This window comes from Silurus meridionalis, chromosome 11 (assembly GCF_014805685.1).
Source record: "Silurus meridionalis isolate SWU-2019-XX chromosome 11, ASM1480568v1, whole genome shotgun sequence".
Taxonomy (NCBI): domain Eukaryota; kingdom Metazoa; phylum Chordata; class Actinopteri; order Siluriformes; family Siluridae; genus Silurus; species Silurus meridionalis.
The window spans coordinates 3,695,306-3,723,292 of NC_060894.1; the positions used below are offsets into that span (position 1 = coordinate 3,695,306).

The window sequence follows — 27,987 nt, forward strand, 5'->3', positions numbered from 1 at the left end:
AAGCATAATTTGTTTTGATATCAAATATAGAATTATGATCAAGAAAGTTTCAGGTAGAGTTTTTAAACAAAAAACTATTATCTATTATAATCTCTGGACATTTTTTTCTAGAATTGTCTGAACAAATTTACAACAACCACGTGACCAACCCGGAAGTGGTTATAGCGCTTGTATATCTTTTTTTTTTTTTTTTTTAAAGAAAACACGTGGGAGTTCCCTTCATCTAAAAAAAATCTCGTCTTGTGGTTTTCATTTATTTTTTCAGGCAATGGGCGTGAGGCGTGTCCACACACACACACACACACACACACGCACACGCACTCTCACGCGCCGTTGTGACGTCGTCAACCGAGCAAACAAGACGGCTCGCGTGCCTGCGCGCGACGGTCTCTGGCTGTCCGTCTGTTGCTCGTGCTGTTAGGATTTTATTAAAAGCATATGTGTTTTCTTAACATTTTATTTAACAAAATGCTTGTGCTGTTTTAACGTATAGGGCAGGTCTTCTAATATGTCCACTTCCGGGTGATTTTATTATTATTATAATTATTATTATTATTATTAATCGGATCGTCAGTCGCTATAAGGTCGTCCGATGCCGCTGATAGACTGAAGCAGATCCGACTAAGTGTTACTGTCTGAGCTGCCGGTCTTCAGGCTGAAACCGAGGAACGCTTCAGTACGATCTCAGGAGCATTTGGTTCCTCCAGTACGCCGAGAAGATGTTTGACTCACGCGGGGTTCCCTTCATCCTGCTGGACATCGCCTGCCTGGTCCTTGGTATGTACAAGTGTATATGTGTGTGTGTGTGTGTGTGTGCGTGCGTGCATGCTTCCAAATCTTCCTATATTCCCTCTGGTTTCTGCTCGGGGCTGCACGATATATCACCCTCCATTCATCGCGATAGTATCGGCTTTCGTCTTACCGATATATCGCCAAAAGTATGGGGTCACCTGACCTTTCCTGCTTATATGTTGTTCTTTTCCAAACCGATACCACGAATCTGGAGGCACTCGATTGTACAAGACGTCTTTAAATGCAATGGAATAAAAAAAGCGAGCTCCTTGAAGATCTGGTTTACATGCTTTTTTTTAGAGGAAGATCTTAAGTGGCCTGCTATAGAGCTCTGATCTCATCCCTGGGATGAATGTGAACGCTGACTGCACCCCAGGCCTTTTCTAATACCCTTGTGGCTGATGAGCACAAATATCCATAAGCAAACTCCAAAATGTAGTGGAACATCTTCCCAGAAGAGTGGAGGGAATTATGAGAGTTAATTGGGATTAAATATGGAATGCAATGCTCAAAATAAAATGATGACCAGGTGACCCAATACTTTTGGCAGTATAGTGTGTGTGTGTGTGTGATATATATCATTCTGTATACGTAAATCGTTCCAGATCGGGGTTCCCCAACCACCGGAAAAGAACAAAAACTTGACTTTGTGTTTTTATTTCCATTTTATTAGCTTTCACACATTTTGGCATTTTTTTTAGTGTGAATTACAGATATCGCGGTTATACATCTGCAACATTTAGGGTTAAGGACACAGCAGTGGTAACTTGGTGGTGCTGGGATATGAACCCATGACCTTCCAATCAGAAGGCTGACATCTTCTCCACTATGCTACCACGTCCCCACGTGTTTCAGTCGCAGTGTTTTTTTCTCTCATGAACCGATAAACGACGCTCACACTGATTCTGTATTATTATGTGTTGTTACAATTTTATTATACACGTAATAAATAAATGATAGAACACGTATAACAGTAATAGAAAAATCGGCTCGTGTGAAATCGACCCAAAAAGTACAACATTGTAGGAATTATAATTACAAACATAAATATATACAATATGATGTTTATGGTGTGCAGCCCTGATCGCTGTGGAAAATCAAACGTACTCAAGTTTGCTTTGTTTGTCAGGAGTATTGTCATGCTGGAACAGGTGAGGGATAAAAGACATGCTATGCTTTAGTGTACCTCCAACTTTGATTTGGAGCAGGTACCACCCATGATTAGGAAAATCAGGTGTCCCAAATGCTTTGGTCCGTATATTTAATGCACAGACACAGTCAGATGATTCTCAATTCCCCACTCAGTGATCAGTTCCTGTTTCTTTTTAATGCAAAAAATAAAAAAAGTCAATGTCTCAGGGCTGTGAAGAGTTTCGCATTCAAGTGTCCATCAGTGAATAGTTGATAAACTTTAACAAAAATGAAATGATACCAAACATTCGGCGTCACTCGGATGAGGACGGGTTCCCTTTTGATTTCCGGTTCGTTTCGATGTTTCTTACTCATATGTTCTCAGGGAGTTTTTCCTCGTCGCCGCCGTCGTCACGGCAACAGATAAACGTAGGAATTTATTTATTTCGCAAAAAATCTAAAGCTTGGAATGATATAGCAGAGCTAGCATATTTATAAGCTACTAGTTATACCTGTGTTCATGAACACAATAATTCGCTTCAAGTCTGTGTGTGTGTTTGTGTGTGTGTGTGTTTGTGTGTGTTTGTGTGTGTGTGTCAGTCGAGGCGCTCCACCAGATCGTTCATTTTCATCATCACAATTATAAAAACCTGGGCAGAAAAGGAAAGAAGGACCAGATGTTATGTTGTGAAAACACACACACACACACACACACACACACACACACACACACACACTTTTAATCTCTCTTTCGCAAACAACAAAGCCATTTGGTGTGCAACGTTTTCCATTACTCCATTACACGTTTTATTTCTTATGCATATGAGGAATATATTAGTCCACGCACACACACGCGCACACACGCGCACACACGCGCACACACGCGCACACACGCGCACACACGCGCACACACACACACACACACACACACAGATCTTCATCCTACTGCAGGTGTGTTGCAAAAATAATAGACCATCCAATGCATTGTTTTAGATTTAGTTAGAAATCAGAGTATAATTACACGGTTGTTTGTTCGAGAATGTTGTGCGTCTCATCAGCGCTCTGGCGCTCCCTCATTAGCTACGTTTACAACATTGAATCCATTTTTAATCATCTGAGGTAATGTTGGAATGGAAATCTCTCGTGTCTAACGAGGCGGACGATCTGCGCAATAATCACTAAAATGGAAGCACGATGTCTTTTTTTGGAATCGGAGCGCACACATGATTGTTAGACACGGCCAAAAAATAGAAGAGGAAACATTCATTTTTATCTACGGCATTTCCATGACTGATTGTTCTTGTGAAATTGGTAGCTTAGTAACAATTCAGCACTGAAACGTGTATATATACATATATATAACTTTTTTTTATACATTTTTATTATAACTTTATAAAACCCTAATACAGGGTATTTATATATGAAAATATACTTAAAAAAATACAAAAGCCGCATATTGAGTTTGAAATCCTTTAATTTAGACATTTTAAAGCGTATAGCGGCTGCTTGTTGACGAGCGAATGGGATTTCAGCTTTAAACAAATTTACTCGAACAATTCGTTTTTTTCCCCCCAAAGCATAATATTAATAGATATTGATGCTAGCTAACATGAAATATTAGTTCATGCATGATTTCCATTTCAAAGGAAAAAATACACACAATGAAACAAATGAATAAATCAACTGCAATCTGATGGTGTTCCTTTTTTTTCACTCACTAAATCAGGAAGAATTAAAAAAACATTCTTGTGTAACGTTATGCAACAGCGGAACGTAAAAGAGACTGTTTTTTTACCCTGTTGAAAAAAAAAAAAGATGATTACAATTAGGTTAAAGGCGAACGAATGGAAAATTATTCAAACCTGAGAATTTTTGATGGGAAAAGAACACTTTTTTTGTCACACTAGAAATCATGTATTTCTATTACATCCATATGGTATGTGGATGCTTTCTGCTGGCTGAATGAAGTGTGTATTGAGACGACACGTGGCGTCATGATGGTTCTTTTTTGTCGTGTTGAACTGCATGATACGGAAATACGGCGAGAAACGAACAACGCGGTTCGTCGAATTTGTGAGGAAGAGTTCATGTTGAAGTTGTTACGATCCTGTTTGTTCTGAATGTGAACATACTGGTAGTATAAGGTATGTTTATTATTTGTGTGTAGGAAAAAGGGTGTGTGTGTGGGTGTGTTGTGTGCTGGTTTGAAGTTGCAGCTCATGTTACTGACAGGAAGGCAGCAGCTGCTCATATGGATCTTGTGTCCATTTCAGCCATCAGCACCAGTGTGTGTGTGTGTGTGTGTGTGTGTGTGTGTGTGTGTGTGTGTGTGTGTATTTCAAATACGAATCTGTATATAAGAATAAAATGACTGGAAGTGTATAGTTTGTCATTTATATAATATTTGACTAAAATTGCACTGTCATTGTGTCATGCAGGAAAAAGCAGGAGTGTGTGTGTGCGCGTGTGCATTTAAACGCATTAACGTTCCTGAATAGACGACCGTGAACCAATTAAACCCCAGCTAATTTGATTGATTTTGTTTGGAGCCTCTGTTATTTCCTGGCTGAGGAAGAAACGCCGTCTTCATTTCCCTCATACATCCTGACGTGACTCTGCCTCGGCCAGGAGTTTCCATCTGTTTGCTGTATTTTCGCTATAATTCGAACCGACCCTGATCAGTTTAGCCGCAGTCCTGTGAAGTAAACTGTACATATGAGAAGTTTATTCCAAGTTCTGGCTTTAAATCCATTTAAATCATTCTTTTATCTAAACTGTCTAATCCTAGTCATCGTTTTTTTTTCCTCATAGTGTTTGGGCAGGATTACGTTTCCAGTCACGCCTGTAACAATTACGGGCGATTAAGCGATGTCTGGGTAAATTACTGAGCTGGGCGAGTCTCCAAGGTGTATTCGTGTGTGCATGACTTTTTTGTCATTCTTACTAGACACCTCATTTACTTATGATAAGCCTTTTGTTGTAGTGCACGTGCTTAATCATTAGTATGTCACATAATGACCAAACCATGTATTAACTGTCCGAAGAATTCAACAAAGAAATAGACTCGGCCAGCACTTTGTTTAGGTTTAGAGACGATAGAAAAGAGCGATTGTTGTCTTCATACAGGAGAAGAAAAGCAAAACTTTTTCTCACAGTATGTATAATACCTTAAAGAATCTGTACATTTGTCTGTAGTGAAAACAAAAGTGAAACGCCATGCAAGGACAGTCTAAACAAATTGAGAAACAGAAATCCCAGACATACTGGGTTATCATGTAAAACTAATCCAGTCTGAATAGAGCTAGATTATTTAGCTAATAATGCAAACACTATGTCTAGTGTTATAACTTACATATACAATATATAGACAGAAGTATTGGAACACCCGACTTTTGCTTCTTTTCCCCAAACTTTCAGTACAAATCTGGAACGACACAATTGTATAGGACGTCTTTGGGTGCAGTAGAATGAAATGTTTCCTTCGCTTGAACTGCAAGACCCAAACATTTTATCCAGCATGTCAATGCTCCTGTGCACAAAGCCAGTTCCGTGAAGATATGCTTTATATGAGTTGGAGTGGAAGATGCTATAGTAAGTCCACACTCCAAAATCTAGTGGAAGATCTTCCCAGAAAAATGGAGATTACTGACTAAATGTGGAATGGGATGTTACACATATCTTATGCCAGATGTCCATATAGAGTATATTTTCATCATATAGAGTATATTTTCATCATTTCTGTATTATTACCTGATAATAACCAACATGAACAACAACAACCTTGCAAAGTTTTTATAATGAAAGTGAAAGCAATTCATTTGCATAATGGGTTTGTCCCATTTGTCTGACATGGACATACTGTATGTCTAGAAGATGTCTGAATATTACTCTAGGCCGATGTGCAATTTTCTTTGAAATGGAAAATACAGCGGGGATTCAGAGCAGGTCTTATATGGAGCTTCGAACACGTAGCCCAGTTCACTTCCCACTTATTTGAGTTCAAACTTAAGGTCTCCAAATTGTTTTGATCTTGCACCAGCACGAGGCTTTATCAGGCGGCAACATAAATGCAATTTCGGAGCAGAGTGGGTTGTAAATACCAGATTCTGAACGCCACACCCCCCTGCCATGCAGCTCCACCCACATCATGTTTCTAACCACGAAAAAACAACTGGGCGGCTATTGGATGAAAGAAAAGGCTTAACCGAGTCAGTAATACGCCAGTACAGAAATACAGTTTCTTTATGTAATTTAGTTCATCAAAGAGATCCAGTTTAGGTGTAGGTTCGCTTAGTTTAAACAAAAAATATCCAGATGTGGACTTGAGGTTTTGGGCGTTTTTTTCCCCCAACCCGGGCACTGTCCAGAAACCTGATCTCTCTTTTTTTTCCTCAACAAAAAGGTACTTAAAATGAACCTCTCAACAAACACATGATTGGTTTATATTGTCACGTTGCCTCCCGCTTTAGTTTTTTTATGCGTGTTTTGAAACATCACGCACATCTGTTTTTAAAATATTACCTGTGCAGAATTTAATCAGGAGCTCGAAAAAAATTTGCGAGAGTACATAATTTTTTTATTTTTTTTTTATATATATTTTTTATATATATATATTATATATATTATATTATATATATATTTTTATTTTTATGTAAGGAAATGTCTATTTATCTGGGCAAAAACAACCTAAACAAAACATTTCACATTAAAATCAAACAGTTAATTGTCAAAACATGACAATTAAAATAGGCAATTTTTTTTAATTAAAGGATTTTAGGGCATACATTTTAGTTATTTTATTTGTAAAAGAATTATGACAAAAGTAAAAATGTATATTGATAGAGTGCAGCATGTACAGCTATAAACCTTAAAAGTAGTTGGAATGAAGAGAGAAAATAACTTGCTTGCATTGAGGAGATGAGATAATAAAGTAATCAGTGAAAAAATATGATATTCAGCTTCCTTTACTCTTTTTTAATCACTGATGAATTCATAATGGTGGAGAATCAGAACGTTAATTTCATCAGGAGTTGAGGGTTTTAGTCTCCAGGTTGTAAAGCCTGTACCTTCAAAAACTTGAATCAACACATTCTTGATTAACAGTCTAGCTTAAGACTTTATAGTGAACCTGCGAACGTTCTGCCCTTCTTTATATTGGGCCTGAAACTGGTCCTGGGTGTGAACTCGTTCAGGTATTCAGGGTGGAAGTGTGAAAACGCCCCTCTGAAAAAACTTTCAACTCGTTTACTCAGTATACAGTACAGCCTGAGAACACACGTGCTCATGTTCATGCTAAAACACCATGCTTGCCTGACTGTGAGTGTGTGTGTGTGTGTGTGTGTGTGCACGTGTGTCACATGCTTTGTCTGTCAATAACAGACTCTGTTGACATGGAACATCAATCTGTATTGAATGAGGCCGTGCATGCGTGGACATGTTTTGGTATGTTAGTCCGGACAAAATACACAATATGAGCAAAAGTATCGGGACACCTGACTTTTCTAGCTATATGTGGTTCAACAAAACGTCTGTGGCACACAATCCAACAGGCCGTCTTTGGATGTGCTAGCATTACATTTTCCCTTCACTTAAACTAAGAGACCCAAACCTGTTCCAACATGATATACCCCTGTGCACAAAGTATGAAGGTACATTTCATACATTTTTGTAAATAAAATAAGGTCCTCACAAGAATTGAAATGTCTTTGTGTCCCTGAAACAAAAGCTTAAGACTCACAAGGTAGACTTTAACCTGTCAGCATGTGGGAGAGAGTAATGTCCTACGATTAGCCTGATAAACATCACTATTATAAGACTCACTCGAGGTTTTTGGGGTCAGAGGCCGGATTGCAGCAATAATTTACACAAGGAAAGCATTAGTCCGAGGGAACGGAGTGGAAAACATTGATGACACTGTTAAACGTTGAGCAACGCGAACAGACACGTTCCAAACATAACATCCGCCACTATTCTGCCTTAGACACGGTCCTGATGATGTCACCCTCTGGAGAAGAAGACCGTCATAGGCTATTCCAACTCGACTGTGATTTCCAAACCGAGCTTGTTATTGCAAACAAACTTTTATCTCATAAGCTGCGTTTCCAACCAAATGTTTTGCAAACGCTAAGCAATGACATCATTAAAAGGATCGCCAGCCAAACACACAATCACTCGCTTCATTTAGTACAAACAGCCCACCGCTGTCCCTTGTTACCACATCCCTTTTTTAGCCACAAATCTTAATTTTCATTAGTTTTGTTTATGTACACAAATACAGAATATATCAAAACAGCTCGATGAAAACCTCGATGTTCAGTTTTAAAAATGTCTCACAAATTTGGAAATAGAACTCTTAAGTTTACAGTCCCTGTGTAGTAAGTCCTTGAGTGTTGAGTCCTTAAATGTTGAGTCCTTGAGTGGTGAATCAAGGAGTGTTGAATCATGGAGGGTTTGTTTCTTGAGTTTAGTCATTGAGTTTGGAGTCCTCAGTTTATAGTCTACAATCTCAGGTTTACAGAGTCTGAGTTTAGAGTCCTGAGTAATAAACACCAATTCCAAGTGTATTCGAAGGGTATTTTATTGTAGGTAGGGTTCAGTATTTACAAATCACATACTACAGAATAAAATATTACAGAACCAAAATGTGTTTCTGTACAGTTCCTTCTGAAATAACATTATAGCAATTCTCATATTTGCTTCACATTTATAGCATTTCTTATAATTGCTCTACTGTCATAGCTCCATTTTCCCCAGCATGACCAAGACAAACCAGATTACAGTAAAACGATTCAGCTGCAAACACGACCTGTTTTGAAGCTTGTCAGTAAAATTTTTAATGGGATCACCCCAAGTCTCGGGACTGATAACTGTGTTTAGTGTTTATAGCGGTATAAGTTGCACAAAGCTGCCACGCTCAATACACTGGTCCATCAATCCTGATTGGCTGAGAGTGCTGAGATGTTAATCCTTTGTTAACCATTTTTCCATTCACAGCTGGGCTTCCTCTGGCGTCCTTTAACCTGGGTAAAATCAAGCCCTATCAGAGGGGCTTTTTCTGTAACGACGAGAGCATCGGTTACCCGTTTCACTCCAGCACCATCACCTCCACTGTGCTGTACACGATGGGCTTCACACTGCCTATCTGTAGTGTAAGTAACGCTAGCCACTGTCGCTCACATGCCCAGGGTTTCCCTTGTTCTTATTGGGTTTGATTGGCCAAAGGAAAACAGGGGATCTTGTGGGAGAACATCCTATAGTGTAGACAAGATGACTCAGAAAAGTATTTTTGAATCCTGAACGTATTTGTGTCTCAAGGTTTTTTTTTCTTTTTTTTTTCCCCCTATTTGATTGGTTTTTTTCGAGTCATGCAGATTATTTTTTTTTAAAATCCTCACAATGTCACAGTCGTCCAAGAAAGACTCAACTTGCAGATATAAATTGTTTGACAAAAGAGATTTTTGACAACTTCTTTGTCAAAGTTTCTACTCGAGTGCTCAACTTTGAATTGAAACTCAAAAGAATGAACAATAAAAGTGGCTGGAGAGAATTTGTGTAATGTTAGCAGTGTAGCAGTTACTTAACTCTGTGCTCATTACCGATCAATTCCTTTGGCACCACTTCAATTGATTGAATCATAAAACTTCAGGTCAAAAATTCAGAAAGTGAAAAGCAAAAAGGTTCTCAAATGTATTTTCTTATTTGAATGGATTCCCTGGGCATGCCGTCTGACTTTTATTTACAAATTTTAGCTTGCAAAAGAGGATGGAAAAAGCCGAGGATGTCAACTCAATGTTAGTCAGTAATATACCGTAAACCATTGGTGAATACTTATAACTTGTTAATGCGCCATCTGTAGCCATGTATGCAAATGAATCAGTTTGTGGTTTTCATTAAAATGCTTCAATTTTGGAAAACAGAGCCTGTAAACGGGAACACGTAAAAAAAAAAAAAAAACTTTCCCAATTGGGAATAGATTGTCATGAAGAAAGATGAACCGTCATCATTTTGTTTATCCGATCTGTTGTATAAATAGGCACTGAATGCAATTAAAAGCCGGAAGTTTTGGTTCCAGACATCTGGGGCATCAAGCGCTCTGGAGGATAAGAGAAGATTGTTTTGGATCAGATCACTGTTCTGGAGCACAGATGAAAATATACGTGGTCTGTTTTTGCACAACGACTAGATGAATAGATTAATAGATGAAACCGCTTCCCTGAACGTCTTCAGTGTCCCGATTGGCCGCTGTTACTAACTATTGATTTACAGCAGCTGTTCCGTATTTCTTTTTTTTTTGGAAAGAAAGGTGATTTAGGGACAGGGTGTTGTGTATGTGTGGGTTTTATATGCATCAGACTTCAGTGTGTCCTTTATAAGAGCCTTACTCTGATGAAAAGGTCAGCTTGCCATTAATACACCTCACAAACTGCAGGTTTATCACCATACGAAAGCCACATGTATGACAAAGCGAGAATGTGGGCGTGTGTGTGTGTGTGTGTGTGTGCGTGCGTGCGTGCGTGCGCTTGTTTCACCATATGATATATTTGAAACATGAAAGTTGACGATGCAACTTTCACTGGGTGCACTGAAAATGCTATTACGTGTCAGTAGTGGATTTCATTGTGTACATGTGATGCAGTAGGTGAGGGATTATATCAAATATTATATCATAGTGAATTTAGAGATTGAATCGGAAAGCGTTTGGATTTTGTGTGGGTTACAAAATGCATTAATACAAGTTGGATTTTCTTTTTTTTATGAGGATCTTGAAATAAAAATTAAACTGTGGTACATTAAAAAAAAAAATCATTACTTGCAGTAAACTATAGCTGCCCAACGTAGCAGAATAAAAATTATAGGTGGTTAAATCTAAAAGTAACTTGACAGCCCTAAAAGGAATTTTATGGTCCCCAATAAAGTAAGCATGTGATGGAACAATTAGTCAAAAAACATTTGACTTATGTAGGAAATACACACCAGCGTCAGTGGAGCTTAAGGTCGTAAGGCACATATTTAGATTATTATTGTTGTCATTATTGTAAATAATATAATAATAATAATAATAATATTTATTCTACTACTAATACTACTAATAGAAATAATTACTTACACTCTGGGATTTAAAAAAGTGACAATTAAAATACTAAAATAATAATTATAATAATAATTATAATAATGATAGTAAGTAAACTGAAGAGGATATAAAAAAAAAAATAGATTTTTCATTAAGTTCATCAGAGTTAATGGTTTAGTCATAGTTAAAATATGCTGATGAGAAAAAGATGATGGAAAAAAAAACACACATGACCAGTAACCTGGAGAACAGGAAACACAGGAGTTAGAAAATTTTGTTCGCAGCATTAAAAACAAATGCGAAGCTCTACAAAGCACATGAATGAAAAAAAAACAAGATTGCATCAGAAACCTGAACAGAAGGATCTTCACATGTGGACGCCAATTGAATCCTTTCACAGTTTATGTCGCAAAAAAGAGAAGATAAGGAGGGATACAGACAGACAAGTCAGTGATCAGACAGATGAAAAATGATCTCGTAGGCAATCTATAATGGTTTCTAATTCAAGAAAGGTTTAAAAAATGCTAAACTAGGATTTCAGTTGTCCTTGATAGACGTGGATTGGTAGATTTATGGATGGATGGATGGATAGATAGATAGATAGATAGATAGATAGATAGATAGATAGATAGATAGATAGATAGATAGATAGATAGATAGATAGATAGATAGATAGATGTGATGTAACAATTTAATCTGAAATGAATTAATTTGGACATTGGACATTTTACACAGGGGGAAAAAACAGGCTGTGGAGAAAAGGAAAATCGGTCCCAGACTCCATACACAGAAATAGTATTGTTTAGTTTGGTAGTGAAAGCACTAAAACGGGGCTTGTCATCTAAGGTACCAGGGTCTGGATATGGTGGAGGGAAAACCAAAATGTAATGAGAGGTATTTGAACATCGCAGCAGATCCTAAAGTCAGAAAGGGCGTCACGTACATCACTGTGCTTAATCAGCAGTGCAGAGCCCATGGATAATTCTCAGAAACCTAGTTAAAGATCATAAATGTTCATGTATCACAACTAAGAAATTTGATGCCGAGTTTGAGTTTACACTGAGACCTGTCAGATGTTTGTCCTCTCAGAAAGCGGCAATGCCAAAGCTAGATCCTTTTATAGACACACCGATGCCTCATCGATTTGACTCACATCGATTTGACTCACAGTCATGCAAATATGCTGCAGTTTTGCATAGCAGTTACACGGAACGTGACGTTTCAATGCATGACGTTTCCTGAAGGATAACCTCATTCTCATAACCCTGTGTGTGTGTTTGTGTGTTGGTTTGCAGGAAACCCATAACTACTGAGAAATTGGTGTGTTTGCGCCAGGAGCTCGCATGCTTTTCTCGGTTCTTGTATTTACAGAGCATAAAATGGAAAATAAATGCAAAAAAAAGCACAAGTCAATAAGATGCCCGGTTCAATTTCTTTTTATATACTTGTGAAATGCGGGTATTCCGACACCCATCTGTCCGGGAAGATTGACCATTCAGTCATAAATGGGCAAAAAAAAGACCTCGAAACAGGCTTCATGATTACATCTTTCCAGGTCTGATGCTATATTCGATCGGAGCAGTTTTCCCTTGCCGACCTCAAAAGCCACTAGGGAGTCAAAACAAACTAATTAAGCTGTGTAAAAAAACGAAAGGGAAAGTAAAATTCAAATGACTTCAGCAATAAATTGTGTAGTGTATGGCTAGTTTAGAATTAAATGATAAACAAAAACGTAATGATATCTTCCACGTTTAATTTCAATATTCAGTTTCCTTGTATGTGACCCATATTCACTCAGAGTTTTTCAGCGATACAAGAAAATGATGAAATATCTATGGATGCTTCATTTCATGGTTCTAGCTACTACAGAGAAGAGACCTCAGAAAAACAGGTCCTAAAAACCTAATATTCCAACAGGGCATTATTTACCACAGCCAATACTTTTTACATTTTCAAAGAGGTTCTAGCTTCTTTGAGAGTTTCAGATTACAGTAATTCCTCGCCTTTCGCAGGGGGTTACGTTCCAGACGACAAATCCATGAAGTGGCAACCTAATATGTATACATTGCAGTATACAGAATACCTGTATATCTTAAGGCTTTATAAACCGTCCCAACACTCTTATAAAACTGTCCTCTTCTCTTAAACACTTTCAATATTCCTAAACCTACATAATTTTAATATAAACAATTCTATATGGGTACTCACCAGTATATATTTCTTATTTTTTATATTGTTTTCAATTTTTAGGCTGTAAAATGCAAATTCTACTGCAAAAATGATTCAAATAACTCTTAACAACACTACTTAGGTTAATGATGCGCCTATAACACTTCCTTACATCATCAGCGAGCCCTAACGCTTTCTCCTCAAAAGACAACATTAATACTAGATATTTGTTCTATTTTGTATAATATAATAAAAATAATAAATAATTTATATATAATATAACACAATTTAGCCCCCCTCGAGTAATCACACTTCAGTAAAAAAAACACACTTTTTTTGCTGAAATAAAGATGTTCAGTGTGAACTTTCACGTGTTGTAACGCTGAAAGTTCCTTAACACCGAAACGCAGAAGTGGTTCAGACCAAACACAAATTGGACTTTACCTGGAAGTAGTATCTTCAGAATCCTTATTAACTTTAGAGATCTGCACAGTTTATACAGTATTAGTTCTACTTAAATATAAAAATATATTTGTAGTAGCTACACAATATTAGAATTTTAACTGTTTCATCTTTATTTGTGTAATAGATTCAAATCTAATTCATCTAGCAGGCTTTTATTGTCATTTCAGCCATATGCTGTATAATACACAGTTTCTCCAGGTCCAAAGTTTTACATAAAACTATATAATTAGTAACTAACAGTATGATGTTAAATTGTACATTAGATTTATATCATAATCCATAATTTTCTGTATTAGCTTTACAATTGTACAGTAGATTAGTATATTTATTAACTATTTATAATCTATATGTTTGTAAAGTAGATACACTATTACTAATATTTTATCTATTTGTATAGTGCGGTGTTACAAATTAATGATAAATTGTCTCTTTGTACAGAATATTATCAGTAATATTAAGATTTTACTATCTCTATTTGTATATCAGTGTTACTCTATGAGCGATACTGTATAGTAAACATTTACTGATAAACCACTACACAGTACATACATGGATATGTAGCATTATAAACTAACCTGTACAATCAAAATTGTTATATTTATAATGTAGAATAATATAATTACTCAATAACTGAAGGATTTATATGTATACAGTGCATGATAGTTGTTATAGATTTATCTATAATTGTATAGTATAGTAGTATAGTTACTTATATACTTCAATGTTTTAAATCATATACAGATAATTAGTAACGCTAATTACTGTTCTATGTACTTGTGAAGTGAATTATTGTAGTTTTATATTAACTATACGATCCATCATCAACAGTGTTGCTCCCAATTCATTTTAATCGTTCAACCTGTATTTGTTCACTACTAAGTAAAACTATTAGTTATACAACTATGCGATAGTACAAAATCACATTATTTCCTATATTTATATATGATGTAATGATACATTCATATGGTGATACATTGATGCTTTGTCACTATGTCTAATGTCATGTAGCTCACCCTTCATTGCTAAACACCACCTGTCATCTCACATGTCCTTCTAAACTGTTACTTAAACACTTGTCTCATGTTTGCTCTCCATCCACAGCATGTATGTTTGAATGTGTGTTTGGTTTTTGGTGTTGTCTTGGGCCCCGCGTCATGTGCTGACTACTCTTTTAACCCACTGCTGTCATTGTTTTTATTTCTCTCCCATTGCTTTGTTTGTGTTTCCTTTTTGTTTGTTAGTTGGACTCCCATTCGCAATACTCACACCTCGACACTCACCGTACAAACGGGGATTTTTCTGTAACGATGATTCGATCAAGTACCCTCTAAAGGATGACACCATTTCCTATGAGTTATTAGGAGGAGTAATGATACCGGTCACACTGCTTACTGTAAGTGCACTTCGTTTTGTTCATGCAGACCTCTGTTTCAACCTCACTCTCTGTTTCTTAGTTTTGCTTTTCTGGTTCCAGTCCTGCAGGGATAAACCTTGCACCGTTTAGTGTGAAAGCGCAGCACTTAAATATCCATCAGCACACAGATTTTTCCAAACAAATGGATAAAGATGACATATTGTCAATACAATTGTTACGAAAAAAACCAACAACTTTTATACAGAGTATTTGTTACGAAAAGAGCTCCTTATTTAACAATAACATTTTACAATAATAAAAACCAAAGACTTTGGTTTATACAAAATATAAAATAACTAATTATATTTTGTTAAACATTTAATATCAGCATTTAAATCAATTTCATGTCATTTATGTAGTTTATAGAAAAATGTATATTCATATATGTAGGATCTCATGTTTATAACCTACTCATGAACAAAACCATAACATTTTAACATAAAAATTATCCAAGAAAGACTTTCAAAGCATTTGAGTTTCGTAGGTTATACAATGCCAGTTGTGTTGCACCCAACCAACATTATATTTAAAGAGATTTTAGTGTGTATTGCTGACTTTTAGGATTTGGTTGTCATTTGTTTATTAGAAATGTTTTTTAAAAAAAATATATACATTTATAAAAATCACATTTTCATACACTTTAGTATATATGAAAATTATACAAAAATGTATGATCGAAACTAAACTGTGATTTCGCTTAATTATGACGACAGTTAAGATGTATTAATCTTTAAGGGCAAAATTTGTAGGTAAATAAAATATTTTTAATTTCTGCTCCATTACTGGTTAAAAAATATATTATATTAGTGTATTAGTGTTTTTAAAGGATAAACGTACAATGATAAGGAACAAACCTTTAAACGTAGACACTTCATACTTTTTATATATAATTTTTTGAGACAACGTCTATTGTTAAAAGCACTCTACAAATAGAAATTAATCGAATAACAGCTCTGATTCATCTAATAAAAGGTCTGAAGATGAACAGTGCTCCATCAGAGCAGGTGAAGCACTAAAGTGTAAGGTTTATACAGTATAGACAGGACTGGAGTCGGGAACTCTGGCTTTAAAAGCTCATTGGCTGCCATGAGTTGCTTTGAGGCCTAACCCTTTGCTTCACATCTGTGTGGTCTGCCATCATCCACTTTCTAATACATCGATAAATAAAACACTGCAGGACTGTTCAAACTGACCGTTTTCAAGAAAAGCACCACTTTGTGGATCCTGACCTTTAACCAAACAAAAGCTCGGCTCAAAAGATCTCACATGGGGGGAAAGAATGTGTCACACAAACCGCATGCCTACTTATTCTAACCCACAGAAGCATGTTTCTCAGGGCATAAGGAAATCCCCGTCATAATTTAATAGCTCTAGTCTGCTCGAAATGTACTCATTTTATGGGTTATTATAATTTATAGGAATTTGGATATACCCTTTGGCCTTTTGTTCAGTTACACCTCTTGGCGGAGGTTAAATTCCACAGAATTGTTTCAAAATTTTCTTTTCAAGTCACTTCTGTCTCTGATATCATCAGCACATGCCTCCTACTTCTGAGAATTTCCAACAGATCTTTTTTCTACGGTATGCAAAAATCTCCACTACATAAAATTAACATATAAAGATAATGTTTGCTGAGGCATCTAAAATTGTACACCTTTAAATTCAGGTTAAGCTTTTTCAGATACTTGGCAACACTTCATCAACAATGAAAAATTTTGCACTTTGCCATGTTTTTTTTCCCCTTAAGATATTAAAGAATGTCTGTGTTTCATAGACACATAAACCCTTTGAGTTTGTTTATATGGTATTAAAGCTGAAAAAAAATGCACCCACAACCACGGATTCTATGACCTGAAGCGCAGACTGGATTTGGGAAGTGGGAAGAGGCGCATGCTGGCTGATTTTAGATAGCCTCGATTTGTGGATTAAAGGAATGTTATTTTAGGAACAGGTCGTATTTAAAGAATTTAGCTTCGCATAATGTGAATGCATAATGCAAGCAAACTTGCCAAAGAGGAAAATCCGATATTTCTATAAAGGCAAATTGAAGAAACATGAGGAAAAACCATGCGGGATGTGAGGCTCAGAATTCCATCTTATATTGTGAGCTGTTATTCCTAAAATTCAGAACAGGATCACAGACCTAAAGCATTTTTACTACGTTGTGCGTTAAAATATATATTTAAAACTATTAGGTTCATTTAAATTGACTCACATGATTCAGAATCCAGAATTCGATTAGCTCAAGAACACAAAGGCTCTAAGGTGAGATTGGAACTAATCCGGTCAATAAATCAGAACATTGAGGTTCAAGTGAATTGGATTCCAGACCAGTGATTGTTGCATTGTCGACTAGCACTTCTGCTCTATCTTGCCTTCTGATAATTTGAGTGGACATCCTCATCAGAATCTGTTTAAGTGATACTAAACAGTCTACTATGTAACGGGCTACTAAAGTGTCTTTTGTTCTTTTCCTCCCTCGCAGATGATTGTCGGCGAATGCGTTTCGGTGTATCTAAAACGTATCAAATCAAAGTCGTTTTTCAGCAACTGCTACGTAGCGTGCCTTTACAAAGCAATCGGCACCTTCGTGTTTGGTGCAGCCATGAGCCAGTCCCTCACCGACATCGGCAAGTACTCCATCGGCAGGCTGCGACCTCACTTCCTGGACGTGTGTAAGCCTGACTGGACGAAGATCAACTGCTCGAGCGGAGCTTACATCGAGAACTTCACTTGCACCGGCGACCTGAAGACAGTAAACGAAGCCAGGTGGGTAACTTAAGAGCACACTAAGAATTTATCTCAACTCCTCTTCATCTTAACAGTCTAAATGATCTTTGCTATTATACATATTTCAAAAACTTCTTCACCATGTTTTCTTCCAAAAATCTCTTGAACCTCTTCAAACCAAAACCATCCAAACCTTGACCATTACTTAATAGTTATTTCTTCTGGTACTGATAAGGACCCTCTAAAGTCATTAGTAATATCACAGTCATTATTTCTCATTTATAGCTGCTAGAAACCAGTAGAAACACCAGGATAAAACACAAAACAAAACATTGGACAGCTTAGTTCATGGGTTATACAACCAGGCGGTCCGTGACTACTAGAGGGTATAAATGTTGAATCACATATAAACTTTTTCTAAATAAATAAATAAACGTGGGTAAAAACATCAAAGATAAAACATTTAGTAAAAAAAATATATTACATTAAAGTTCTATTCAAATGAAAGCTAAAGTTTGTGCAAATTGATAATAGTCTACGTGATAGTAAAAGGAAAACGTGTGAAACAGCAAATCGATTAAACAAATTAGTAAATTGTGCTTGATAAATTGTGCTTTTAACTGCAAAATATCTGTTTTTTCTGTTCCATAAATCTTTTTAAAAGATATGGAAATATATAGACGATGATGCATGTACAACTACATAGTTCTAATCATCTTAACAAAATATAACTAGCGTAATGCGATTGGTTTCTTTTAATATCCGTGGCTATGTTTGACACATTTGCCCCATGTCTTTATCGCCTAAGGGGTCCTCCACCTGAAAAAAACGCTGAAGACCACTGGCTTAGTCTGCTTTGTGTTGCCTTTTACCAGAATCCTTGGCTTCTTTCTACAAGCTACGAACGGGGATTTATGAATCACCTGTGTAAACCATGACATTAAAGATAGAATGTAGGCAGCCAGAATGCAAGAAAGAAGCCTTTTGCGCAATTTCTCCAGCCAACTGAGAAATTTCAGCTCGTTAAAATGCTCCCCGGGAATTTCTTGGATCCCCGACGCCCTTAAAGTCAAACAGCGAACCATCAGCGCTCTGGTCTACTTCCCGAGTGGCTTTGAAGTGGAAATTAAGAGCATGTAAAACATTTATGCCCTTCCACTCTACTACAGCTACTTTCATGTGGTTCCATCTGTCTGGGAGGCTTTTTGTTTTCCGACCAAGTAAGCATGTAAGATCTGTATTTGAACCATGCACAGTGATTTCCTAAGCGCCCTCCGATCTCTCAGACGGCCAGTGCCAAGGTCAGAAGCTTAACACCGCCACAGGAGACTCTGAATGGTCCAGTGACAATGGTTCAAGCTTCATAAGAACGCTGCAGTCCTCGACATGCAATCCGATCAAAACGGTGTCTAATTAGAGTCCCTCTTGGATCCTGAATCAGTTTTCTGATTGTTTCTGGAGGACCAAAAGTGAGGGCTTTGATCATTGTTTCAGTAGCCTTTTAAGTGAAATCCAGTTCCCCACAAGGGTTTGGCTCGCCGTAGCTTTTGTGGCGAGACTTCGGTTCACACACTCGGGTGTATTCCAGCACTGCGGTGAGCTGCTAGAGGCCACACATACAGGGACAAAGAGTCCGACGCTCAAGGTTTCAGCGTGGTTTCTTGGGCCAGACTCAAGGCCAGTCAGGAAAGTTGATTCAGACCTTTCTCATTAACAGTAGGTGTGGTTTCTGCATCTGATAGAAAAGCACTCAGCTGGACAAAATCCACTGATTTTCCCAGGAGACGGATATATATATATATATAAACATAAACAAATAAAGCTAATGGGGAAGTGGGTTGCCAAGAATAATCATGAATCACCTTCCATTATTTGATCTCATGGGACATATGGCCTCACTTCAAAGTATGTTTGGAAGATAAATGACTGGTTAATGTACATGGTCCTGATCAAAGAGTTATAAAATAACCTGGGAATCACGCAACCTTGGGCCTAATGAACCTCTGACAACCCCAAAGATAAAATGTAATGATGCAAAATTGAGATTAGGGTCGAAAGGTCTAAGATTGCTTCTAAGAATAGAATCAGTTATCCAACGCTAATCATTTATTCGATTAGTGAAGATCAGCTGAGTCTTCATCTCTGTCTCTGAAAAGTTAACAGAAGATCCCATCTTATTTATTTATCCACCATACAAACCCACCTATTCCTTCTTCCATTTGTCTGCCCTATCCATCACACCCAAACATTCCTCCAGCCCACAAAGTCCATCGCAACCACTTATACGTCCCTCACCCCCACCCACTCATCCTACCACCTCTCCATATGTCCACTCCATCCATTAAACCTTTGTTTAACACCAGATCGTCCATTTATCTATGAAATGAGATCTCTGCTAACAAAAAACATTGCCCCCCAATTTTACTTGAAGAATTAACTAAAAACAAACCCAATTGAGATGTTAAATATTCTCCTTTTTTAAAATTAGGAGTAAGATTATAACTGTTCAAGATATAACAGGTTTAATGGCATGATGCGGTAGCTTTTATACTCATGTCAAAAAATGATTTAAGCTACATTAATGAAAAAGGGAAAAACCTTACATATCATTACCATTCTTGGTAACTGACACACTGATGATTCAGAGCGTGTAGATTTGATGTTTTTTTTTTAAGAGTATATAAGATTCTATTCTGTCATCTATTACCAGTAGAAGACAGAATCTTGACTCAGTCTTCTATTTTGAGAAACTAGAATATTGCTCAATGGTGATGTTAAAGGGTTGATCTCAAATTCACCCTGGACACATAGATATATGTGCTTTTTTTTTTTTTTATAACATCTCGTTCCACATTTAGTCCCCATTTGCTGTAACCTTCACTCTTCTGGGAAGATGAACCACATTTCCACTTCATTGTTGGAGTGAGATTGTTGAGATCAGCGACGAGGGTGTTAGTCAGGTACAGATTTAGGTGCAGCGAGGAGGCCTGGGGTGCAGTCAGCATTCACATTCATCATTGTACCTCAATCATTGGGTTGAGGTCAGAGCTCTCTAGCAAGAGATCTTCCATCCCAACCCATGGAGAGCAAATCTTTATGGAGCTGCTTTGTGCACAGGGGCATTGTGATGCTGGAACATGTTTGGGTCAATTGAAGGGAAAATCTCATGCCACCGCATCCAAAAGCGTGCTATACAAGCGTGTGCCTTCAGCTTTTGTGATAACAGTTTGGGGAAGAACCACAATAACATTTGCCCATATAGTGTATCTGAAGCCTTGCTGTCGCAGCGGTATAACGTTACACCCTCACTCTGTAGTAATCAGGGTTTATTAGTCGTTTGGCTCACGGTGTATATTTATACAGTATTGCGTGATTGTGTTTGTTTCAGTCATTGTGTATTCAGCACTAATGTCACCGTGCCCTGGTGGCAGTTTTTGTACAGCGAGCCTCCGGCTAATATAAACAGGAAGACTCAAAATCCCTCCGGATACTCCGCCCACCCTGTTTTTTTTTGTGTTTTTTTTTGTTTTTTTGCTGATCCCATCCACACACTTCCCCCCACACTCGTCACTCTCGGCCTGCCCTTTTCACCCGGAAAAGGGTGTGTGCACATTGTTCCCGAGTCTCTAGCCAGTTGCTAAAACTCACACTTTGTATATTTAAGCCCCGTATATTTGTAAAGGACTTGCAGATGTCTTTCAGTTTGGCCGGACAAAAGATCTGCGTAAAAACCGAAGTGTTTCATGATGCTCCTAGTGGGTCTTAGTGTGTAGTCTATCGTAACACACCTGTTTTAACACACACACACACACACACACACACACACACACACACACACACACACACACCTCTGTCACCGAACATCAACACAAATTAGTATCACACCAGTGGCCAAATTTTTTTTTTTTGTGCAATTATTACTATTTTTACTATGATTTATTAATTATAATGAATCATTATTTTTAAATCTTGATTTATGTGCTTGTTAAATTACAGGGTCTGTTAAAAGGCTTTAAACACCTAGTTTTTTATGGTTTTTGAGACATGTGAATGTACGTTTTGTTCATTTGCATCAAACTAGTTAAAAGGCAAAAAACTGAATGACTGAAAAAGTTCTGTGGGCAGGTGAGTCCAAATCTGACCTATTTGTCTCTAACAGATGAATGATTATGTAAATGAATTAAAGAGAAGATGTGATCAGACTCCCTCACTCCTACAGTCAAACATGGAGGTGGACGCTTTTAGGGTTGTTTTGGAGCAGGGAAGGTTGAAATTTTTTTCTAGGTGAAAGGAACCAACCATGGAATGGCAACCATTCCATACTTCAACACCATGCAGTTCCATCTGGACTGCGACTCATTGAAACTTCTGAGATCTTTACGCGTTATTTAGAGAGCCAACAGTCGTCTGGAGTGATATTTATCAAGGATCACAAGAAAGAAACATTAACTAGTAAAGAACATTTTGGCAAGTTTGACAAAAAGCACGATGGCAAAGGATTTTAGCTGAACGCTTGGAGAAATTAAGTGTCCGAATGCAGTGTGTGTGTGTGTGTGTGTGTAAAGCTGTTCTTCATGCTAATTTCAATGAAATAAAGTGGAACTTGTGGACATTTTATATATTTGTTTGGTCAAAGTAAATCTTTATACCATTCATATTAACTAGTAAAAATATATATTATTCAAAACAAATGTATTATTTAATTATTAAATAGTTAGTAATACTGATTTATTCAAAGTAATAAAAATGATTATAATAATAATAATGATGTCTGTATTATTGTACAAAACTATAACAAATAAATGGACCTCAGAAGGACAGCGTATGTGAAACTGAAGGACAGATTGATTGTGGATTCATGTCGTTGCAGTGAAAAGGCTTGCCGTCAGCTGTTCAGTGCCTTGCTGACCTCCCTTCTGTTTTTCTGCATGTGTTGCAGGCTATCCTTCTACTCCGGCCACTCCTCGTTCTCCATGTACTGTATGCTCTTCCTGGCAGTAAGTACCTATTTATATCTTAAAAAAAAAAAAATAAACCCTCATCCTAAAGCCTCTTCAAACAGCTGGGCAACACCTTAATAACACATTCAAACACAGAAGCCTTCTTCAAATGAATGGCTAAAGGTGGACCTTTAATAATATACAGTGAAGATTACAGCTTTTCTCAGGTTAGGGCTGTGTCCTAATAATTAACTGAACAAGTCTTGAGCTCTTCTTCAACATGGAGGTCATGTGAAACCAAAAACCTTCTTAGGCAGATAAAAAAACATTCAGTAGTATTATGGGTTATATCATCTTAACATTTCACTGATAACACCTCATCATCTAAAGAAAATAGTCTTCTGGGTCAATCCTGGAAACACAGAGTACTGATTTACACTTATAAAGAACAATTTTATTCATTCTTTATCACCGCATTATGTGTAAAGCTGCTTTGAGACTGTTGATTGTTAAAAGCGCTGTACAACCGCCAACCCCTTGCCAGCAGTTATAATGGAGCAGTGGAGTGGTGCACAACGAGCGTTCGCTGTAAAAACTTTTAGAAGAACGATGATAGTGTTCGAAGAAACTGCTCAACACAGCAATGATGCGTGTCGTGGAATGGAGCAGTGAAGGCGCATCTTGATGGCAGCTTAAACAGCCTCAGTGTCCTCTGGTGTGTATGTGTGGGCCGTTCTAACTCCACCTGGGGACTTTTTTTTTAAGGCTGAATCAGTTTCTTCCAAATGAGGAGACACTGTATATAAAAACTGACCAGGCAGGTACTAAGGATGAATAAAATGAAAGCTGTGTCTATAATGAACATGGTCTACCTTTCAGATTACTTGTTTGCAACTTTAAGAATTAAAGGAAAGGAGGCTTATGAGTGACTCAACAGAAAAATGTTCAATCTATTGTCTGGAGATGGCGAATTCTGTTGATGACACGGCCGTCCGTGGTCAAGAATCCAAAACTGGCTCGGTGGCAGGGATTAGCATCATGTCTCTCTTCAATCAATACCTGTCTTCTCTCTCTATTTCTTGGAGCGTGTTACATCGCCCGATGATGCAGCATGAGTATGTTAGAAGGAAAAACACTTGACAGCTTCATTTATTTCAGATGAAATACTTTCACATAAAACACACTTCATCGAACCTTTTCAAATATTTAAAATCCAAAAGACAAGCAAGCATGATGTCCCTTTATAAGCTATTTATATATTTCAAATATTATAGATTTTCTAGAAAAAAAAGCTACAGTGTAAAAAAAAAAAAAACATTTCCTTTTGCTAGACACGTAGGTTTTTCTTTTTATTTCTTTTTGTTAATTACTGTTAGTATTGGGAGGGACACTTGTTTCTCTTAACACACATTCCTATGGTGTCTGTGTAATGTCTATAGGATCTTTGTCTATAGGATGTGAGTATGAGGTATATGATACATTCTTGTCTCGTCTCACGCATCTCTGGTTCAACGTGTCTTATTACCAAATAAAGACTAGTTTTAGCTCAGGTTTTTCCATTGTATATACACGTGTCTGTTTCCTGCATTCATCTGAAGAACGTACACGTCACGCGGTGTGTGCTGACCTCAACAAAAACTCAATTTAGTTCAGAACAATCGAACAAGTTCCTTTCCTTTTTTGCACAAACTATCTATCTATCTAGTGAGAGAGAGAGAGAGAGAGACTGGTAGATAGAAAGATGGACAGATAGAAAGAGAGATGAGAGAGATGGACAGAGTGGTAGATAGATAGTTGGAGAGATAAATAGATAAGATAGAGATGGACAGAGTGGTAGATAGATAGATAGAGAGAGAGAGAGAGAGAGAGAGAGAGGGAGGGATAGACAAAGTGGTAGATAGAGAGATAGAGTGAGTGAGTGATAGATTGCCAGATAGATTGATAGACACTTGATCTTTCCAGCCACATGCGGTTCTTCCCCAAACTGTTACCACAAAACCCCCTGGATGCACGGCAGAACCCCCTGGATGGCAGAACCCCCTGGATGGCAGAACCCTAGAAATTCCACTTTACTTGAACTCGGAGATCCAAACCAGTTCCAGCATGACAATACTCCTGTGTACAAATCCAGCTCCAAGAAGATCTGCTTTACATGGTTTGGAATAGATCTCCTCCTGCAGTAGAGCTCAACACCCTATTGAACACCTATGAAATGAATGTGAATGCTGACTGCACCCCAGACCTCCTCACCATCACTACCTGACTTTACTAACCCTTCTTTCTAAATCAACCAAAATCTCAATTAAATCTAGTGGAACATCTTCCTAGAAGAGTGGAGGCTGAACAAATGGGGACTAAATGTGGAATAGGATTTTCAAAAAGCACATGAATCATACAGTCAGGTTTCTGTATAGTGTACTTTCATCTAGAGCTGTGAGAGAGACTGCTGCTGCTCCACAACACACTGCTGCCGCCTCTGGTTACACCAAGAAAGGCAGAACATTTTCGTATCGTTGTTTGGGTTCGTCCTGGATTTATTTTTGACTCTGACCTTTTACCTACAAACAACACAAAACAACATTTAAAAACAAAAATCGACATCAAGGCTTTGTGTGCTTTTTGTTTTCCGATCTAAAGGTCGTTGCTATACGGCTGTCCTCGTTACGGCTGACGCGGTATTTTGGGTCGCGTGGTCTATAGACTGTTCCAGCCCAAAGCGACAACACAAACCTCAGCGTTATTATTATGGGACACTTCGAGATGCTATCGAGAAGTTTGTCATCAATGCTGACGTGAGGATTTTTGTAGCTCGTGTGCAACAAGGCTGAATATAGAAACTGGTCAGATGCCATCCAAGGTGTAATCAGAGTGAGGGTAATCTGCCCATCCCTGAAGAACACTGTTATTATAGCATAAACACAGACGTGTGTTTCTCTGCCACGAGTACTGCAACCAGCAACTACAGATTTCTTCACGTTTCAATTCCTTTATCACCTCCACCTTCGCTGGTATTCTTTACAAACTCTCGATCTTTGTCTGGAAAATTCTGTAAATGTTCATTCTGTTCTAGTTGAATACTGGAAATTAAGTGTTGGTTGGTTTATTGATCCATTTTCTTCTACATCTTTGATGTTCTGTTTATCGTGGATTTAAAATGTCACGAGGAATCGTTTGACGTCCCGGTGTCCTTGTCCTGCAGAGCCCATATCCCCCAGAACAAACACGTGAATAGACTTGATTCTGATTTGACTACGTAAATCAGTAGTCGTGGAAACCCCTTACTTTTAATCCCTTTAACATTCGGAACACACCATCACACACTTGGATCAATCGATCTTGATTTTAAAACCTTTTCCTTTTAACTAGGTTTTTGTGATTTGTCTTCCGATTCCATTATTATTCTTCACCTAGTTTTCTTCACAACTCTTTCTGAGCTCGTGTGTATTTGTTGTATAAGACACACTGTGTTTCCCTGAACTAAGCTTAGCGACGCCTGAAGGCACTTCAGCGGGTTTGGCTGCTGTCCGGCCGCGGGTGCTCTGGAGCATCAACAATTAATCGGGTCTGTAAGAAGATCGACAAAGCCCGTTTGTTTCTGAAGGAACCAAAAGTTAACTAAACAGGCTTTTATTTATTTTTAAACATAGCTCATCGTCTCAGTTTAAGGTTTAGGAGTTGAAGGTTCATTAGAAAAGAAAGAAAGAAAGTTTACATGTTTTTTACAGCAGTGAAATTTTTTCATTGCATATCCCACTGATGTTTGTAGCTGAGGTCAGAGTGCAATGAAACATCACCCCCTGGTGCACTGAGGTTTAAGGGCCTTGCTCAGGGCCCCATATAGTACCAATTTTGAGATACTGGGGCTTGAACCCTCAACCTTCCAACGAGTTCATTATAACTATAACCACTATGCTACCACTCCCCCTGGTCTTTGCATATCCCAGCTTGTTAGGAAGGAATTATACAGCTCCCCTGGAGCCCAACTCAAGGGCCTTGAACCACCAACCTGATGATCAGTAACCCAGAGCCTTAAACACTGAACGACCACTGCCTTGGATGAGACTCATCCATCTCAATGAGGCTTCATCTTCACACATTTATACACCACAACATCTCAGGAGGCAAAGATCAGGCGCTAAGGACGTCTGAGCTGATTCGTTTCATACGTTTTATTGTGGCCAAACTGTTAATTTTTAAAGGAGTATGAAAGGCAAAATGTACATGATTATATACTATGACTATCTTAATGTTTTTCTTTTCTTTCTCAGCTTTATCTGCAGGCTCGGATGAAAGATGAATGGGCTCGACTCCTGCGGCCCACAGTCCAGTTTTTCCTGATTGCTGCCTCTATATACACAGGACTGTCCCGCGTCTCCGACTATAAACACCACTGGAGTGACGTTCTCACGGGCCTCATACAGGGAGCCGTCATGGCCCTGCTGGTGGTGAGCCTTTTTTTTTTTTTTTTTCTATTTAGTCCCCAGTTGCTTTATTAACCTCCACTCTTCTGTGAAGATGATCCACTAGATTTGGTAGAGATTTATGCTCATTAATTTGGGTACTGATGGAGGTAAAAAATTGAGGAGGTCCTGGGTACCGTCACATTCATCTCAAAGGTGTTCATTAGGTTTGGAGCTCTATAGCAGGAGATCTACTCCGAACCATGTAGAGCAGATCATCATCAAATGCAGAACTGTTCATCTGCCGAATTCCTCCTGCTTTTCACGTAGCCCGGTTTGAGCGCACTTCCTCAACCTTTAATGTTTCTCCCTCAGGTTTTCTTTGTGTCCGATTTCTTCAAGAAGCAGGAAGCTCAGCAGAAAGATAACGAGATGGTGCACACCAACCTACAGGAGACGCCGACCAACGGAAACCACTACGACGTCACCAACTGAAGCTGCCAGGAGGTTTGGCGTTTCCGACGGCGCGGGCCGTCAGCGTGCAACGACTGTCAGGAAGGACCACTGAGGTGGAAACCTGTGAATGTAAACCCCCTGCTTTTCCCTTTCTGCTATGCCCAGACTCTGTCCCATGATGCCCCTGGGCTGTTGATGCTGCTTTTCTGTGTATAATGCTGACAGATTTGCTCATCTAGCAATGTTTTTTTTTTTTTTTTTTTTAAAGAAAAATACCTGTTGCTATACATTTTTTTTTATTAAAATTATGTTAAAACACTATGTACAAAAAAAAATGCATTATGCAGTTCGAAGACAAAAGAATGAAGTTATTATAGTGAACCTGAACATTAATAAACGTTCACATCACCACCATCTTCA

At 37.9% G+C, this 27,987-nt stretch overlaps 1 protein-coding gene across 2 annotated transcripts; it reads left to right on the top strand.

The window, feature by feature from the left end:
- Window positions 1-309: 309 nt before the first annotated feature.
- On the top strand, window positions 310-27,981 carry plpp1a (phospholipid phosphatase 1a). 2 transcript variants are annotated; one of them, XM_046861962.1, is made up of 6 exons: window positions 310-777; window positions 14,869-15,020; window positions 17,527-17,810; window positions 22,711-22,768; window positions 26,980-27,156; window positions 27,487-27,981. In XM_046861962.1, the coding sequence occupies exons 1-6, from the start codon at window positions 720-722 to the stop codon at window positions 27,604-27,606; spliced, it is 849 nt and encodes a 282-aa protein (XP_046717918.1). In that variant the 5' UTR covers window positions 310-719; the 3' UTR covers window positions 27,607-27,981. The 2 variants fall into 2 exon arrangements, with proteins under 2 accessions (XP_046717918.1, XP_046717917.1); XM_046861961.1 differs by lacking the exon at window positions 14,869-15,020 and adding an exon at window positions 8,917-9,071 and having other exon boundaries at window positions 313-777.
- The last annotated feature ends 6 nt before the right edge of the window (window positions 27,982-27,987 follow it).